This window comes from Grammomys surdaster, unplaced genomic scaffold (genome assembly GCF_004785775.1).
Source record: "Grammomys surdaster isolate TR1022 unplaced genomic scaffold, NIH_TR_1.0 125059, whole genome shotgun sequence".
Lineage (NCBI taxonomy): Eukaryota > Metazoa > Chordata > Mammalia > Rodentia > Muridae > Grammomys > Grammomys surdaster.
Window position 1 is genome coordinate 486,989 of NW_021619966.1, and position 19,385 is coordinate 506,373.

The window sequence follows — 19,385 nt, forward strand, 5'->3', positions numbered from 1 at the left end:
CTTTCTTTCTTTCTTTCTTTCTTTCTTTCTTTCTTTCTTTCTTTCTTCCTTCCTTCCTTCCTTCCTTCCTTCCTTCCTTTCTTTCTTTCTTTCTTTCTTTCTTTCTTTCTTTCTTTCTTTCTTTCTTTCTCTCTTTCCTTCTTTTGTTCTTCCTTTCTTTCTTTTCCATTAAAACCACATCCTGGTTGTCATACTTCATTTAACAAGAAACAAAGCTATAAAAGCCAAAATACAAAGTTAGTTGATCCGTAGAACTATGAAACAGGTTTTGGATAAGTTAGGTCTTTGTTCCCATTTTGCTAAGTGTTGCAGCCTATGTGCTGGGATTTAGATACAGTTGTGCTAAAGACCAGGGAGCTTTTTCACCATCTAGCTTTAGATGTGTTTTGTTTCTATGCAGGAAACCTTTTGTATTCTTGTTGGAGAAACAAGACTACTTTCATCTTAGCAGGGGAAGTCAGGTTTGTTCTTTTGGAAAGATATCTCTTAAGTCATTGTTAATGTACTTTCAATAGGCAAAAATATTCTTTGTCATTTAATGCATAAAATGAGACTCTTTAACCCACTTTATATCACAAAGGATTACGATCTCTTGTTTTAATTGGAGATTTGAAAATATGTTCTTATCTAAATGCAGTTTAGCATTGAGCACCCCTCCCGACTAGACTCCCTACCTCTGTGTTTCCTGTTTGAAATGCCAATTAAATGGTTTCAATGCTGATTGGCTAGAAGCCTATGCAACTTCTGGGCTGCAGGCCATTAACACCCAGGCCAGAACTGCTGACAGGAAGATGAAGAGATTTACACCCTCTGATTTCTGTATTAACAACAAGAACAGCACAGTATGTGGTCTTGTAGGTGGATAATACAATTTAAAGATATGATTTATTTTCCACAGGTGCATTTATCTCTGAAAATTAGCAGTTCAGCTTGGTGTGAATAATAAGTCATCTTCTCTGATGGTTTTGAATCATTAAACAACCTGTTACGGGCATGCTCAAGATTTACAAACTGAATATCCTTTCTTTAAAACAGAGAATGGAGGTCAGCTTACTTTTAGATATAAGTTCTGATTAAATTTGCTTTAAAAAAAGAAAGCTCTAAAAGGGGGAAAAAAAGAAACTTTTGTTAATTCTTTCAGTCACTTAACCTAAAATTACTTTTCAAAAACTATAAAGGCACTGTGGATTCCCTAGTGGCTTTGATAGCTAAACATATCTTTGACAGAATATATGTTATATAAATATACTTTATACATATAAACCCAAATAGAACACAGACACCGATAGACATGCTAACTCAGAAATGGTAACACTCTTTAAGCCTCAACCCTTCTCAAGGATCTATCATTAACTAAGAAATGCTGAGAGCAGAGAAATAGTCTTCTGCAAAGAATAGCGTGCCAATTCATTGTCCAACTAGTCACTAGTTGAAAAATGCTGGAAGCATGATTGCAGGACATAATGGTTGGAGGAAAATGTAGATAAAAATCAAAGTTTTGGCAAACAATCAGCCAATTACCTTTGAGCCCCTGCTAACTGTCTAGGCTCTAGGCAAGGTTAAGAAAAGAACATAACAACTCAAGTTTTCTTACCTTCATTGAATTTGTGAAATTATTTTAGAAAGATATACAGATTCTGATATTAGCACTATAGTAACCAATATTGATATATACTACATTAATTAGTAACCCCTATATTTCAGAATCAAGAAATATCATCACAAAATATGTAGAATATATTACATATCTTGTTTAAAAAATTTATGTCCTCACCAAACTCCATATCTTCTAAAATATTGCAGGTTAGAAAGTCCAAGTTTAATAACTTTTTTTTTGGTAAATTGAGGCCACCATAAAATATACTGCAATAGAGTATAAAATACACATATACGTGATCATTATATCGCCAATAATTGGCTTAAATTTCATCTGGAGAAATCCCACCCCCCCCCAAAAAAAAGAAAAAACAAAAAGATATTGCAGTAAATAAATAAAATAACCAATAATACAAAAGACCATCAAATAGAACTAAAGGATGAAGCAAACAAAGCAGACTATTTTTGAGTTTCCTTCTGTTATGGTCCTCTGTTTAAATGGGTCAAAAAGCCACAAGTGTTCCTTAGAGTAATAAAAATTTTCAAAAGAGTAATTTTGATTTTTAAAAGAGTGTCTTTGCTCTGTTAGACACTGTGAATTTTCTCAGAAATACAGAGCAAGTTATCCTTTGCTTCAACATGTTGAATTGTAATGAAGAGGACAAAAAGTGAAAGCGAGTATGGCAGCCATGTTAATGAGTGTGCTGGCTACATTAATGTCAACTTGATACAAGCTGTAGTCATCTGAGAGGAAGAAACCACAACTGAGAAAAGTCTCTGTAAGACCAGACTGTAGGCAAGCCTGTAGAGTATTTTCTTAATTAGTAATTGATGTATAAGGGCCTAGCCCATTGTGAGTACTGCCACCTCTGGGCAAGTTAGTGATCCTAGGTTCTACAAGAAAGCAGACTGAGCAAGTCATGGGGATCAAACCAGTAAGAAGTACCCTCCACCACCCATGGCTGCTGCATCAGCTCCTGACTCGATAATCCTCCCTGTTACAATTCCTGCCCTGGCTTCCTTCAGTGATGGACTACAATGTTGAAATGTAATCTCAACAAACCCTCTCCCCTCCAACCTGCTTTTCTGTCATGGTGTTTTGTCACAGCAACAGAAACCCTAACTAAGATAATGAATATCTAACAAGTACCAGCTGATGTAAATACTAGTAAATTCTGAGGTATCAGAAACAAAAAAGAAAGAACATTTGCTCTGTGATTAGGCGGATTTTAATTCAGATATATTGGCTGTTTCCTCAGAAAGTACTTGTTGATTCCCTACTACATACTAGGAACTGCAAACTGATATCCAAGCCCAGACAAAGGCCTGTACTTATGAGATTAAAAATGGAAAGAACTCTAGCAGAGAGGCAGGAGCAGAGTAAGACAATGCTGGCCGGGTAGATGGGAGATCATGTTGCAATGTTCAGGAGGTTATCAGTATGGGACATTGCTATTAATAGGGAGTTATAGAAGATAAGGACATTTCAGAATACAATAAACAAGTAAGCAATTATGTATATATCACATAAAATTTAGGAAATACATGAGGTATTCAGAGTATCTTCCGGTCCTCAAATATGAACTTATCATCTGATAAGTTAAGACTTTTGGAAATATGGTGGTAAAAGTTATCTTAAGATATATTTCTCATGTCACTCAATATGTTTTCATATTATGGACTGTGTTGTCATTGTAATAGATTGTTCTAGATACAATACTCAGTTCACTAGCAAACTTCCCCAAAGGAACTGCTAAGATTACAATAACTTATCAATATGTGTCTCAGATGCCACGCTGATATAGAACTCTCTATAAATCATTCTAAAGGCTCTCAAGTCCTCAAGTGCTGAGGCCAAGAAAAGAATTGGCTTCCATAGGTGGAAAATTTTACTGAAAGTGAATTTAAATAACTTGGCAGAAAATGACATAAATAAAACAATTTTGAACATAGATGATTGATGTCTATGTTGAAAAGTTAAGATATTAAAAGAACAATAATTTAGCTACTCCATGAAGGCTAACATCCTATCTGAAAAGTAAGTTAATCACAGAAAGCTACTATAAAATATTGTGAAGTCATAATAAATGACAGTTAATTATTCATGATTTCATTCAATGGTATAGTTATTCATATTAGCTTGAGTTTGTCAGTTACTGCATCTCTGAGCACTTTATTGACTCTTTTTTTTTCATAAGACTCCAGACCAATCTTAGGTTATAACCTTGCAGTCTTATGATTTAGTTTCTGCCAGGCATTCGCAGCCCACTTCTGTCCTCTCTTAGAAGCAGCAGAGAAATATAACTAACTTCCTGGATGGATGTGTCCACACGCCATCAATCTCCACACACCAGTGGCATATGGCACAGTTGGGCCCAGGATTATGAACTTACAATTGGGAGACTGTACAGGGTGATATACTGTTTTCCAACTTCCTGACACTCTTTACTTCCAAATGTTTTCTGAGAAGTAAGGAAGATTGTAAATACCATGAGTGTAAAACAGCCATTATGGGATGGACACATGGTGATCTTGAGACCTTACTGATTAAACTGTTGGAAGTCAACAAGGCAGGAAGAGTGAACGGTCATGTGTGTCATGCTTTGGTATCTGTATCCGTATTCAGAGATCCATGAATGGCCACCCACACAGTAATGTGAATGGACAAGTATGAGAACACACACAACTGTCCCCACACAACCCATTTCCCTTATACACGAGAATGTACTAAGCAAAATTATTTTAGTGTTCACTGTGGTTGGGCAAAGATACAAAATGCCAATGAATTTTATTAATGGCCCGTTTCACCTGGTAGATAACTTCCAGATAAAATTTTCAATTACAGATTTACTAAAGTATTGAACTTAGATTATTGTTTGTAGTTGGGATTTTGCTTCACTTTTCATATAATGGATTTTGTGAAGTGGGATAAAGATATCAAAATTATGAGAGAAAAAAACACATAGTTTTAATTTTGATGTCTGTGATGTGTGCCTTAGTTATAATCAAATTAACTGGAACAAATTAATATATTAAAATAAATGTTTTGGACTGAGACTACTCTCTGTGATACTTTCTTATATTGAAAACTTGTCCCATTTAGGTTTCTCATTTATTTGACTCTGTACAAAAATTCTGAACACAACTCAGGTATTTACTTTGACAGAAAAAAAAGAACATATGGAGAGTTGATGGTCCTATTAAATCAACTTAGAGCAAAACTGTTACCAGGAAATAATAGTGGAGACATTATTATTCAGTGTACCATATATTTCCTAATTTTGCATATTACCTATAATATTCTCAGTAACTTTTGATCACAAACCCAATTTAAAAATTTAAATTTCTTTCATGCCCTCCCTACTTCCTCTCAAATTGTTGATCTCTTCTCTAACACACACACACACACACACACACACACATACATATGTATATATTGCTGAGTCCCTTTAATCATTTAATGTTGATGTTTACATATGAGTTTAAAATGACCACTTGGAATTGGAGAATCTACTAATGGATCATCCCTGAATAAAACTGGTTCTCCCCAACTCAGAAACTATGACTCTCCTATCATCCTGCATCTAGTGCTAGAACGTTATGGGACTCTCCCCATCCATGATGACTTGCCAACTGATATTGTGATTATACAGGTCTTATTTAGGCCACAAGACTGTTAGGATTTTATTGTTACAGAATCTCTGTCATATATAGAACTCATTATCTCTTGGCAGATAATCCAGTCTTTTGACTCTTCCAAGCTTTCCACCCTGACTTCCATGATGTTCCCTGAAATTTAGGTGTAAAGTTACATTGTAGATATACCATGTAAAGGTGGCAACCCTACTGTCTAATCTCCTCTGCATTTTAACTAGTCCTTAATTTCTGTAACTGCCTCCACCTGTTCCCAAAAGGTTCTTAGATGAGGGGTGAGAACCACATTCATGTGGCATTAGGATAAGTATCTAGATTGCAATTAAAAATTATACAGGTTTAGGTGAGAGGCAGTAAGAGGTTCTCCTCTAGAGTTCATGACCTTACCAGCATAGTGAAAATCAAGAACATTGCTGAGCTCTGTAGCATAGTAGTAAACACAACAAGACAAAACACACACACACACACACACACACACACACACACACACATCTCACTTGGCTTTCCCATAATTTATTGAATTATTTGCATATTCAAACTTTGTGTGCTTTTTAGAGTTAAGGTTTTTTAATGCTGTTTCTATGTCTAGAATATCCTCTTAGATCTTGTATCCTTCTATCCACTTATGAAGACCCTGCTTGTATTTTACAAAGTTGAAGTTTGTTTCTAAGTATTGCTTTACTAGAAACTTCTCTAATTATAATTCTTCATTAGCTTTCTCATGTATTTCCTTTAATATCATGAAAGACATATGTTATGATATAAAAGGTGCCACTTGATTAAATGGACAAAGACAAACATAGTTACAAAGACTGAAGAACTCCTATTTGGTGTACATTTGATCCATAAAGAAGGGATGTGAATCTTGGGACCATAAACATCTCAGATTTCTGAATTATTTCAGATTTTGATATATCTACATATGTTTGATGAGAATTCCTAACATTGTGGCCAATATGAATGCAAAATCCAGTCATGTATCATATAAAACATACTTCATGTTGATACATATGAGGTATACTAGCATAAAGTTTTTAATAATTTTGTTCATGAGGCACAGTGTCATCTATTTGCATGCTGATATATGTCAGTGTTCAAAAGCTGTTTTTTTATTTAATTTTTTTTTTATTTGTAGAATTTCAAATCTATATTTTTCTCTGTCTGACTGCTGATTCAAGGAAAGGATTTAACATAAGAAATTATTAAATAAGTCTCTGGAGGTTAAGAACTTCCAAGACCTGCAGTTAACACATTCAAGACCAGGAAACAATGTCTTTATTTATGTTTAAATGTAAGGTTAAGGAAACCTGAAGAAGAATGATGTCAGTTCTAATCCAATTCACAGTTCAAAGTCAGGAAAAATATCTAGTGTTCCAACTAGTGTAAAGCAGGCATAGAAAAGAGCCTCTGTGCCTTTCCCTGCTACCCTACATAGGTCTCCAATGGGCTCTAAGTGGAAGACACACTCCCTTATACAATTTGCATTTTAGAATGTCATCTTTATATTGAAACACCCAGATTAACATACCTAATACACTCATTTTCCTGGGAGTCCATGACTCACCATGACTTAGAAATTCAGAAACATTGAATGCATGATTAAATGAATTAATGATTAACTATAAAAAAAATCAAGTGATCTGGAAATGCCCATGGGTTAGTTTAATTGGCATTGCATAGGGATCCTTGGCAGGTTAACCCGCATAAAGTAAAAACAAGGTATTGACAATAATGAGAGGTAGAATGAAGTGCAATACAAATGTTAAGGTTAGCTTTTCTGTTATTCGGATGATCTGATGTCTTCTATTAGATAAACACACTTTCAAGACGTTCCCATAGGCATCAACCACACACACAGTCAATCTCCATGAGCAGTATACAATGGGATGGAAGCTTGGTAGAAAGTTTCAGCTTCAGGTTTGATTTAAAGAAAACAAAACAAAACAAAACAAAACCTTTGCTATTATTTATAAACCAATCGAAGCTTTCATAATGAGAATTTTAACTTCAAAGCAGTGAATGAAAATAACGTTATTGTCCAAGCCTATTGAGGGAAACATCTTCTTAGGACATCGGTAGGCTCATGAAGGCTTGCTTAAATTTGCACTGGATAATCTGAGTGTTGGAATGCTGTGATTCTGTGCTTTTTCTTACTATAATTTTTTAAGATATGTTTGATTTTTTAAAAACAAAATTATATAAGTATATTTCTTTTACTGAAACAAACAAACAAAGATTACCTGGTATGCTAATATTCTTGTAATCCTAGAAATTGAGAAAGTGAGTCAGGAGAATCATAAGTTGAGGCAAGTTGGTTAGAGACTAAGACTCTACAAATAGCAAAAATGTTTACTGATCTAATTTTCAGTGGTTGTCCAAAACTATGTAAGTGGATGTAGTTTAATTTGTTTAACCAATTAGCAATAGGATAAGTTAATTTATTCTCTAATTTTTACATTTAACAAAATGCCTTTATATATTTGATATTTCTCTTTATATTCTTATTGATAAACTCCTTGAAGTATTTTTTGTTTAAATTTACTGGCAAATTAACTTGCCAAATGATATATCAATTTTCACACCTATTGGCCTAGTTTTCATTATGAAGAGGATTATAGACTAAATTACCATATAAATGTTTCCTGTGTTTATTTTTTGATGTATAAAGTTTTTCCTGCATTATTTTTCTTTTTAAATAACTTCTATAGCATTTTTTCGTATTTAAACTGCCAAACTTCCGATCTGTGTAACTCTTATAAACTTCCCTTTGACTCCATACATATATGAAGTTAAATCACCAGTGCAAAAATCAGAGATAAGGTCAGCACAGCTAATCTGAGAGCTAGCTACCACTCTACACTTCTTGTTACTTAGCATCACTTGTGTAAAACTCTTTCTATGCTAAAATGAACATAAAATAATGGCATCAGTGTTCCACACAATTTCATGATATTTTATGAAATATCTATATCCTAGAAGACAATACTGCATAGGTTTGGGGATGAGGTGGAAAAATTCTTCCATATCTAATCTTGTGCTGGAAATAGATATCATATAGTAACTCAGATGGATGAAAGAGACTCATTAAAATGCTACTAGGTGAACTTCCCCAGAGCTTCTTTGCTATAGTTAATGAAAGAGTTGGAAGGGCAATGCAGAACTCAGACTTGTCTGATAGCCGATAGTAAAATCAGAAGGAGGAGGACCATTTAGCACACAGGTGTAGTTGATGTCTGATAACTCCCTCCAGAGCAAAGTTGGTGGGTCCTGAAATCCATCTCTGGAGTGGCTGGCTTCTCTTGTTATAATAGCTTCATAAAAACCTATCCTTTCAGAAATAGTACTCTGTCCTCATTATGACAGTGGTAATATGGAGCATTACAGATGATTAAAGAATCTAGAGTTCAAACTCTGGATTTGAAGGTCAACTAAGAGAGACTCTAATGAAAGGTGTGATTTGAAGTAACAGCCTCCTCACTGTATTTTGGCCATGCGTAAAATGGAGTCTGCCCAATCACCACTTGCTTCATGGTCATGTATCTCATCAATTGTTTCAAAAGATAACACTGTGTCATTCCCCAGAGTGTTATATGAAACAAATACAGCAGGTGATTCCCAAGAAATATTTGGTGATTTTCCTTGACAGTTTCTTTGACTTTGAGAAAGAATTCGTGTGTGCAAGCAAATTGTAGTGTTAGCATACGAACTGATCATGTGAGTATATTTTGTTTCTAAACTTTTCTTTTCCACCTTGTATATACTCTGTATATAGGTCAAATAAATTGTCCACATGACAAAAATTACATATATAGGACGCTGCCTGGAACATGCCAGGCAGGTTTACAATGTCAGTCCACATGTCAGCACTTGCTATTAAAACAATTACCACAGAGTACATAATTTTGCAAATACAAATGGGAAGGAGGGAGGGAGGAAGAGAGGGGTGAGGTGGGAGGGAGAGAAAGAGAGGGAGGGATGGAAAGAAGGATAGACAGAGAGACAGAGAGGAACATGAATACACAAAGAGGAAGAAGGAGATGGAAAGACACCAAGAGAGGAGAGAAGAAAAGAGCTGACAAGACAGCAGGATAGAGAACAAACTACAATCATGAGACAAGGAAAGTGAAGGCAGAGAATAGTAACAAATCCCAAGAAGATGCTTTACTGCTCTTTACTGCTTTGAGAAAAACATAATGCACTTAGAGAATATCTCTTTGGCTTGCCTCTTTTCTCTGCCCTTCAGCTAATTTGACAGTTAAGCAGTGGCAAAGACAGTCCTTCTTAGAGGGAACTTAACCTTCTGTCTTTAATGTAGAGCAAACAGTGTCTATAAACACTCTCCTCTGGCAATTGCAAAACAGTATCACATTGCTGAATATTTAAAACCAAAGCATATTTCCAACTGCCAGGTCTGTCCCCCAGTTGATAAGTCTCTTTATGAAATGAACTTTAATTGCTTAATAATTAGACTTCTATTCGAGAAGATGTGGATTCTGATAGTCCCTCAAGGAGGCTAGAGGGCAAATCAGAAGAACATGCCGTTTCCAGATTAGAGTGTACAGGAAAGAGTAGGATTGTTCCTTCTGTATGCCAGTGGCTGACAGAGAGACCTCCTGGAGGCAGTGAGCACTGACATACATAAACCAGGACTGCGAAATGCTTTATTTTCACATTGACTATAAATCCAAAGTGATGTAGATTTGAATGAAATAATGTGCCTGCCTGAGATGTTCCAACTTTGTGTCTGGCTCTGATGGAAGATTTCTCTCAGTCTGGGTGGTGCTGCCTGCATGGGTGGAAGGCTAGGGATGGACTATTGTTCTCCTTATTTTAAGCCTGAGCGCCTAATACTTCCCTACAGATTTAGCAGCTTTGCATTCATTGCCATAGTGATTTTTTTAACTCTTCCCTCTTTTGTACTATGAGAAAAGAAAATCTCAAGAGAGAGAGAGAGAGAAAAAAAAACAACCATGTTTGGTGCTTTGGCTGTTAACATTTCCACTGCCCTGGAAACAGCTTGGTTGTATCTAGCTTGTGGAGAAATATGTGTTGGCTTAAGGGGGGTAGTTTAGTATATCTGGTTTTGGACCCAGTGACAAGAGACTGAGGTGCATACTTTGTGCAAGAAAGTGGATCTGGCCTCCAGGCTCTCTCAGGATCCCACAGTTCCTAGCTGGACACCCTAACCTCAACCATGAAGTTTCTAGTCCAAGAGGCTAGGCTCCACTCCCCGCAGAGGCTCTTCTCTATATAATTCAGACAACTTATTCTCTCTCCACTCTCTTCTTCTTCTCATCTCTCACTGAATATGTGCCCTTTCTCATCCCTCCAGACTCTAAATCCCCATGGTGACTTCCCTTGCCTTGGTCCTTGGGATCAGTGAAGTCACTCGAAGGCAGCTTTCCAATAAACCTGCACTTAATATAATCTAATCTGCCTTGAATTGGCTCACTTCACCGACAGAGAAATTACATATCTGTATCCCTTGCCCAGCCTGGCCTAACTGGTATAAGTCTAGCCAGGAAACATCTGATAATTTTTCCTAGGGACAATGATATGTAGGAAGTTGGGTAAACTACCACCTAAAAAATAAGCTGGTTCTCAAAGCACGATTGTAAATTTAAGATAAGAATTTTGCAGTTCCATTAGGAATTGTCTCCTGATTTTCACACCTACAGCCTGTTTCCATCTGAAAGGGTGTGCGTACAGGTGAGCGTCCTATGTACTAGCTTCAGCTCTTTAACACTTTGCCTGAAGAAGTCACTGCTTTCCCCCACTCACCCTGTTCCCTCCTACCCTACCCCCGATCATTGCTATTACTCTTCTTGGTTGTAAAACCATAGCTCTTACCTCAAATGGAATGAGAGGATTTATTCTGGAGCAATTTATGTAACCATATCCCGGGAATACTGATTCAGCTTGTCTCGATTCCCATGTTCCAATGTGGCAGCAGTTTAATGACAATTTTATGTGACACAACAACCAAGGCCATAAATCAAGGAGCTTTTTAAGCACATTCCTGGGAACAGTAGCTATAGTAAAGCAAAGAAGTCTCAGCTCAGATGCTATCTGATGACAGTGGAAGCATTTACTTGAAGAAAACTGGAATTTTGTTAGTTAGAACACTACAAAAACATTTTACCTGTTAGTCACAAAGGGACCAGGCAAGACACTGTGGTTATCAAAGGATGGCTACTGCAGAGACTAAAGATCAATTGTGATCAGGGTTTGGACCTGCCATGTTCCAATATCTTCCATATTATTAAATGTTTAATCATTTAATGAGCCTTGGCACAGGGTTCAATGTACAGATCAACTCTTTTCTAGAACTTCCCTTTACTACTTCTTAATGATTAGGGCCTGTGATGCTGATCTAAGCCAACTATTAAATTAATTACATGATATAATTATCATTCAACAAATATGGATTTGAAGAAGAATCAGTATGTCTTGTGCTGTTTGTAATATAGAATAAAACTGCTCTTAGAATTTACAGATTAGCCTGGAATATAAAACAAACCCCACAGTTCTTCAGTGTCAGTCTGAGTATGTGCTACAAAGGTGACTCGAGTATAACTGGTTGTACCTGGGCAGAGGGATGAAGTGAGGATTTATTCCCTGAATTGACATTACCACCTCCAGTATAGACAATGGCTATGTTAATGAGAGCTAAAAAGAATAAACCCTTCATTGTATTGATGGTAAACGTGCCAGGAAGGAATCTGGTTTATGGATGTAAAACAGACCTTGAGCTACATTTAACAAAATGCTCATGCAAAGAGGCTCTTTGTAAATCTTTCAGGTGATAAAGTATTATACAGCAATAACAGAAGGGTCTTTTATGGAAATCAGAATAAGTGACATACCCTCTCCTCCATGCTAACTTCATAATGGACCTAATATTTCTTGTTGTCAGTCCTGTTTATTATGCAGTTGTAATAGGGATTGGTGCAATCAATAACATTTCTGATGCTGAAGCCTAAACTCTTCAGTCTCTATAAGTCACTCATAAGAATGAGAAGTATCTGTATTTATTTTTTCAAGGCCAAGAGGATAAAACAGAGCTTCTTTATGTGGAATATATCTTGACTTTCCCATATGCAAAAGAAACTGTGCTTTTCTTTTTATAGCTTCTTACTAATAGGCTTTGGTCTGTGTTGACACATGGTAGCACTGCACATGTCTAAAGCTATGAGGTGACTGGTGTGGGAAGCTTCTGCCATTCCAGGTGTTCCTAGACAGGAAGCTGTTGTAGCATCCTGGGCCAAGCTGGGTGTGAAGGTAGGCGTCTTGACAGCAGTTCCTTTTAGGAAACAACCTTCTCTCAAGGATAAAGATAGAAGTCCTCCTGTGGCATTCCAAAGTGGGTTTTGTGCTATTTTGAAAAGTGCAGCACTCCACACTGTAGTTAGTTTTTAAGAATTTAATTGAACACAAAACATGGAGTTATCCCTCAGTGTATGCAGGGGTTGGGGGTTGGAGTTGGTTGCAGGACTATGTAGAAACGAAAATCTCCAGATGTTGATATCTTTACATAAGATGTCAGTTTTGCAAAAACACATCCTAGCATATACTTTAAATCATGTCTCACTGACTCATCGAATGTAATAATATGTAAATGCTATGTGCATAGTTAGATTGCCTAGGGAACATGACACAAAGTATGCACACGTTTGGCATAAATACAATGAAAATATTTTCAATCAACAGTTGTTGAAGCCTAATGCATATTAAGGGTCAGCTGTACTGTACTACAGTTCCAAATTTTATTTTAAATACTCTTGTTCCACAGCACTCATTTAGAGTTTTCTTTGTTGTTCCATACAAACTGAAGATACTAGTACTTAAATAATTATAATTGGCTGGCAACAAACCTCAGTGAAAATACACTCAGCTAGATTATATAAGGTCCTAGGTTCAATTCCTATTATACACCCAAAAGGGAAGATATAACTTGTGAAAATTAACTGAAGTGAACCAAGATGTTTTGTGTAGTATAATATCAAACTTAAAATGATACTCAAATGCAAAGCCATCTAACTCCTGGAGAGATGGAGCAGGAAAACTGACCCTAGATAATCTGGAACCTTGGTGTTATCAGTCATTGTCAAGCTCCCAGATTGAGTTTGAACGTGATGAAGGTAAAAACCAATGCCAGGTTTCAAAATGTGGATATTTTGACAGCATTTAGACTTACATAGAACCTAATAAAATATTAAGGTTTATTTTTTATTGTCAGTAAATATTTGGTATGCCCTGTTTCCACAGATACATAACAAGAACATGAGAACATTTTTCAGGTTTTATTTATACAACGATCTCTGTCATAATGTCTGTAAATTATGAATGATATAAAAAATTTAAGGCAGATAGATGATTCTCAGAATGACTTGGAAAAGTGTAAGCTGTTATAGATGATGCTTTTAGAGTGTCTACAGGTAGAGTTAGGGGAATTTTTTATCTCTTTCTAGAGAAACTGCTAAAGAAGTGACATCAAGACAAGAAGCCACTCAGAGGGGGTGGCATTCTACTTTAATCCCAGTACTTGGGAGGCAGAGACAGGAAGATCTCTGAGGTTGGGGCCACCCTGGTCTACAGAACAAGCTCCAGGAAAGCCAGGGATGCACAGGGAAATCCTGTTTCAAAACAAAAATTAAAAAACAAAAACAAACAAACAAAAAAACAAACAAAACAAAAACCAGAAAGAAAACCAAACAAGGGAAGACTAAGTTTAGGACCTTAGACAAGTTCAATGGAGTTGAAAATTGTTTTTACAATACTTTTAGAAAATGATGTGAGATTATACTAGAATCCTGGGTATGTAATAAAAACAAACAAACAAACAAACAAACAGAACAAAACTCTTTACAACATTTGAAAATATGATAATACCAAAAGTCTTAAGCACAGTCTTGTTCAACAACTGTAGCATAAACTTCCTGATTTAGAAACATATTCTGATATCTGTGATAGACATGAATGACCAAGGAAAAGAAGTAGGAAACAATGTATTACAAGTAATCTCTTCAGTATGAACAGACTCTTATCAGGAAACTAATCTTCACAAAGATCAAAGTTAATCTCATACCCTAGGAAGCACAAATATATTTACGTTATATTATTGTATCTATTGATTTCTGAAAAATCAAGTATTTCATTTTTATGAGTTTCAGGAAATTTAATAAATAAAATATGCTACAAAATTGATATCATATAACTTCTTTCACAACCAGAAGATGCCTTGCAGACCTTTAGCTACATATTAGAAGCAGTAATTCAAGCCACAAAAATGCCTATAAAGTTACTTGTTTGTTGCATAGTTTTCTTTGTAGCAGCAAATGTAAAAGACAAAAAATCATTTTTTAATTTTCCATCCTCATAATCTATTTTTTGAAATTTTCCTATGCTCCATCATTAACTTTAAAACTGAATGTAGTTCTACTCTGGAACCCATGGTACAAGGCATTGAAACCAACATGGTCTTTGCTGTTTCTCTTACTTAAAATAAGACATCAATGTGGTAGTCTATATGAAATAAATATGTGTTGTTTGATCTTGCCTAGGGAGATGTGATGAATTATAATTCCCCCAACACCAGTGCTGATCAAATAATTGATGGTAGTGTTGGACCAGTGAGTTTGTTGAGGGTGCTTATGACAGCATGGGTGACTAAATAAATCTTTGAGCTGAGTCACTCATATCAGACCCTAAGTCTTTTAAATTTCTCATAGCCAGGCTTGTACCTCAGGGAACCCAGAGATATATTTTAACTTTTATTTATATTCCCTTGCAGTGCTTAGCCTCACAGTCTAACCAAGATTTCAGATCACTAGTCAGAGGGGGTTCTGGGTGGCCCCTCTCTGCTTGGTCTAGGGGAGGAAGTCCCTTCTTTTAGGTTGGGTAGAGATGGGTTTTGGGAACACCCTGGATTAGTAACAACCTCATCTTGAGTCCCCTCTCCAGGAAAGACATCAGGATAGGTATGGCCCTCATGTCTCACTGGACAACGACAGGGGGACCGGAGTCATTACAAAGTCCCCTTCAATTACTGGAGGTCAGGCCTCTATCCCTGCCTTCGCAGGATTAGAATTGCCACAGCCCTTCTATACTTAGAGAAGGGAAGAGAGGTCAGGGGCAGCCCTGCTTATACACTGAAGGCCTAAAATCAGCAATAGGCCTGTCATACATGTATACTAACACCAAGTCTTGGGTCTCTGTGGAAAAACATTGAAATAGATGGCTATAAGCTATTGTAAACAGGCAGCTTTTGTGGAAATTTACCATCCTGAGTAGTCATAGACCTTGTAAATAGGTAGCTTTGGTGGATAATACCAACTTAGATAAGGACAAGTGAATCCTAGGCAGAGTCATAGTGACCTGTCCCCTGAACCTTCACCCAGCTGATACCCTGTTCTGAAAGATATCTGTACTCCCCCTGAACTCCCACGCTCCAGTGTCATTTTCTTCCCCACATCCTGCCTTATTGCATTGATAACCCCTGTGTGAATAAGTAAAAATTATATGATTTGATTTAAAAAATAAATAAAAATAAATTAAAAAAAAATGAAAAGAAAAAAAATTTCTTGTAGCGTCCTGCCTGTCAGTTCAGAGGACAATACTGTACAGTAGTTTGTAGACAAGAAGCCAATGCCATTGTTTCATTATGCTACTATAACAGCCAAATGAGGTTGAGAAAGGAAAACAATTGTTGAATATCAGTTTGAATTACTTGTCTCTAGTACTATTTTAATATCCTAGCAAACATTAAAAAAATATCAAATATATTTACATCATATTATAAAATCTCAAAATATAAATAGCAAATGTTTAACAATCTACCAAAATTATATTATCACTAATAATCAGATGGAACACAGTGGTTTTATATTTGTACAGTGTCTACACCTAATGCAGTACCATGTTTCTGCACATGTAAAATATCCAGATATTTTTTCAGTTTTCCAAATATATTAAATTTTAGCATACATTATTGAACTATATTCATTTTTATAAATTTAATATATTATTATATAATTATTTGTAACTTATTCTTTAAGTATGAGATAAATTCTAACAATGAAGACAAGAAAGAATGCTATTCAGTAGTTAGAGACTTGCTTGCTGACATAAACCATAGTATAATAATGAACCTCCTCAATGTAGAATCTTTATGCTACAGCAATTAATCTATGATTTCATCCTTTCAATTCACAATTAAGTTAATTAGTAGCAGATTATATATCATATATTTTTCTTTAAAACTCATATGAAGTTGTACAAAGAACCAAGAAAGTATTTGGACCATGAAACTAGTAACAAATTAATGGATTCCTTTTGTTTTCCCACCCATTCTGGGCAGGTCTAACATAGTTATGGATGAGTTATTGATTGGAAAAATAACCTTTTCCAAGTGGCTGGTGCCCTCCTGAGATACCTCTGTAATGTTGGTCTACGTAGCTTCATAGATCCTAACCCAAGAAAATAAAATTTAGGAAGCAGTCTAGGTAGCTTCATAGATCCTAACCCAAGAAATTAAAATTTAGGAAGCAGATAGGTAGCTTTATAATCTGTGTATATGGGATACACTTTAACTGACAAGTGATCTTGCACTAATCATTTATTTTAAAGAACATTGCCTCTCCCTAGGATTACATATCTATCATTTTAAATACTTCAGGCAGAGATGTAACAATGATAGTCTTTAGCAACTAGCACCTTTTCCATATTAAGAGCTGAAAAAAATGTATATATCATTTATTCCATTGTCTCATGATTCTGACCCCTAGTATTTGAAGTAGACATGAATTTCTCCCTTGACCTAAGTCTAAAGCACCACTATAATGTTTCTTATTGCCTCTCATGATAAATTATCTTTAACCTAGTCGATTTACCTTTGACATTCTGTTCTCACCTTATTTTTTCTCAGTTTATGAAAAAAATAGGTTTAGGGGAATAGACCGAAGTTCAAAGGAGCTGTAATGAAAATGGATTATAGTAGAATTTGTCATGGATACAATGCTGATGGGAAAAAGTAAAAACTCTATGACATGATTTAATCCCAGGTATAGGAAATTCTGAATTAATTAAGATACATTTATCGATATTACAATATCATTAAATATAATTAGTGAAATGTAATGAAACCCAGACTAATGAGTTAATAAAATGGGATTGTAACATGTACCTAAAATGAAAACAGTGTCATCAAGATTAAGGGGAAATAAAAATATAATAATATATCTGTAATAACTATATCAAATAACCAAAAATTAACATTATTAGGTTCAATTAGCCTAAGGAAAAATGTCAGTGCTTTATAAATAATGACACAATTGATATGGATGTGTTTGGGGTCACCAAATAATACTAAGATTCTCTTGGACAATGGTCTAGGATAACTGATATATTCTTGTTTGTAGAAAGCTTAGGAAGTCAAGACCATAGCATCTCCTGCTCTTCTCTAATAAATCATCAAACTGGAGACATTTACTCACCAAGCTTTACTCCACAGTGGTCTGTTACCTATCCCCTTCATTCCTATCCTACTCTATGAGCCAGGCATTTCACATAGCACTTTATGAGAACATGAGAGTGGTCACATGGATTGGCTACTATTTCACTAACTAGACCAGGAAATGAAACACAATGTGAAATGATTCCTATGTATATGTGGTTCACACAAGTTAGAAATACAAGCTACTCTACCTTCTACTTGAGGACTTTCTTTGTCATATTGCTACCACACGGGAAACACTGGTAAATATTCACAGTAAACTGTCACCTACCAATGGTTGTTGTCTGTTCATATAATTGGAAGTGAATGTATCTTTTCATTCTTAAAACTGTTTAAACTTATACTACATAATCAGTTCTTCATGAATCACCATAACTTCTTAGACATTGGTCCAGTGTTAGGTAACTGGGACAGGATAGCATTCAGATTTAAAATAGCAAGGACATACTTGCAGCACTGACACAAAAGATCACTATTAACCAGTACATCAAATTTTAATTTTCAAAGTACAATTTCCTTATTTGTGAAAATTAAACTAAAGGTATCTCCTCTGTTTGTTTACATGAATTTTGTTGTTATTCCAGAGTAATCATAAAAGAGGCTTCTAGAAATCAGTGCCAATATTTATCTTCCTATCTAATCAAAATAGATTACTTATCTTACTTGACATTTTATAATATGTGGTAAAGTTAAATGACTAAACAGAATTTGAGAGTATATCTTCTGGAATACACTGTCTCACAAAGAACAGCAGATACTGATAACTATTGTGCTTTATTTGAAAGACTAATCCTTTCTTCATTGTCTTTCTCTCAGGACCATTGAGGTTCCTTTCGCAGACAGAATCTATCACAGCCTTCATGGGAGATACAGTATTACTTAAGTGTGAAGTCATTGGAGAACCCATGCCAACAATACACTGGCAGAAAAATCAACAAGACCTCAACCCAATCCCAGGAGACTCGCGTGTGGTCATCTTGCCCTCGGGAGCATTGCAGATCAGCCGACTTCAACCAGGAGACAGTGGAGTCTACCGATGCTCCGCTCGGAATCCAGCCAGCATAAGAACAGGAAATGAAGCAGAAGTTAGAATTTTATCAGGTATTTCATTACTGCATTCTCCACAGTACAACATGGTTTTCGTTGGACAGATACTTTCTAAGGATTACATATTCTGTATGCTTTTTTTTTTTTTTTACTTTTTTTGCTATTATACTATATGATGTAATAAGAGCTATTCTTAAGTTCCTGTATAGTACTAAATTGTTTTGAAAAATAAAAATACACTTAGCATCATTCATTTTATCATTTATTCTTTTATTCATATGTGTTTATTTTATTTTTTGCAAAAAGCTCATTTATAAGCATTTCTCATATTATTTCAATTTTCTTTTGACAATAGTCTAAAAGACAGGTATTATTCCTATTTATAAAAATGAAAGTATTTGTGAGGTTGAGTGTCATCCTTAGATGAATACTTAACAAATATCTGCTCAAACTTTGGCACAATAATTTGTTAAATGCACTGTATTGTGCATGGGGCATCTAACTGATTAAGACTGACACAGGGCCTGGACTTTTAGAGTTCTGGTTAATGTAAACATACAAGTAATTATGACAA

At 35.5% G+C, this 19,385-nt stretch overlaps 1 protein-coding gene across 1 annotated transcript in view; it reads left to right on the forward strand.

Moving 5' to 3' along the window:
* Positions 1 to 19,385, forward strand: part of LOC114636917 (netrin receptor DCC-like) — a gene marked incomplete at its 3' end in the record, with an annotated part of 424,348 nt that overhangs the window by 110,413 nt on the left and 294,550 nt on the right. The window contains exon 3 of the mRNA XM_028785013.1: positions 18,581 to 18,865. Coding sequence (XP_028640846.1) covers positions 18,581 to 18,865 — 285 coding nt within the window. The remainder of the gene's footprint in view (positions 1 to 18,580; positions 18,866 to 19,385) is intronic.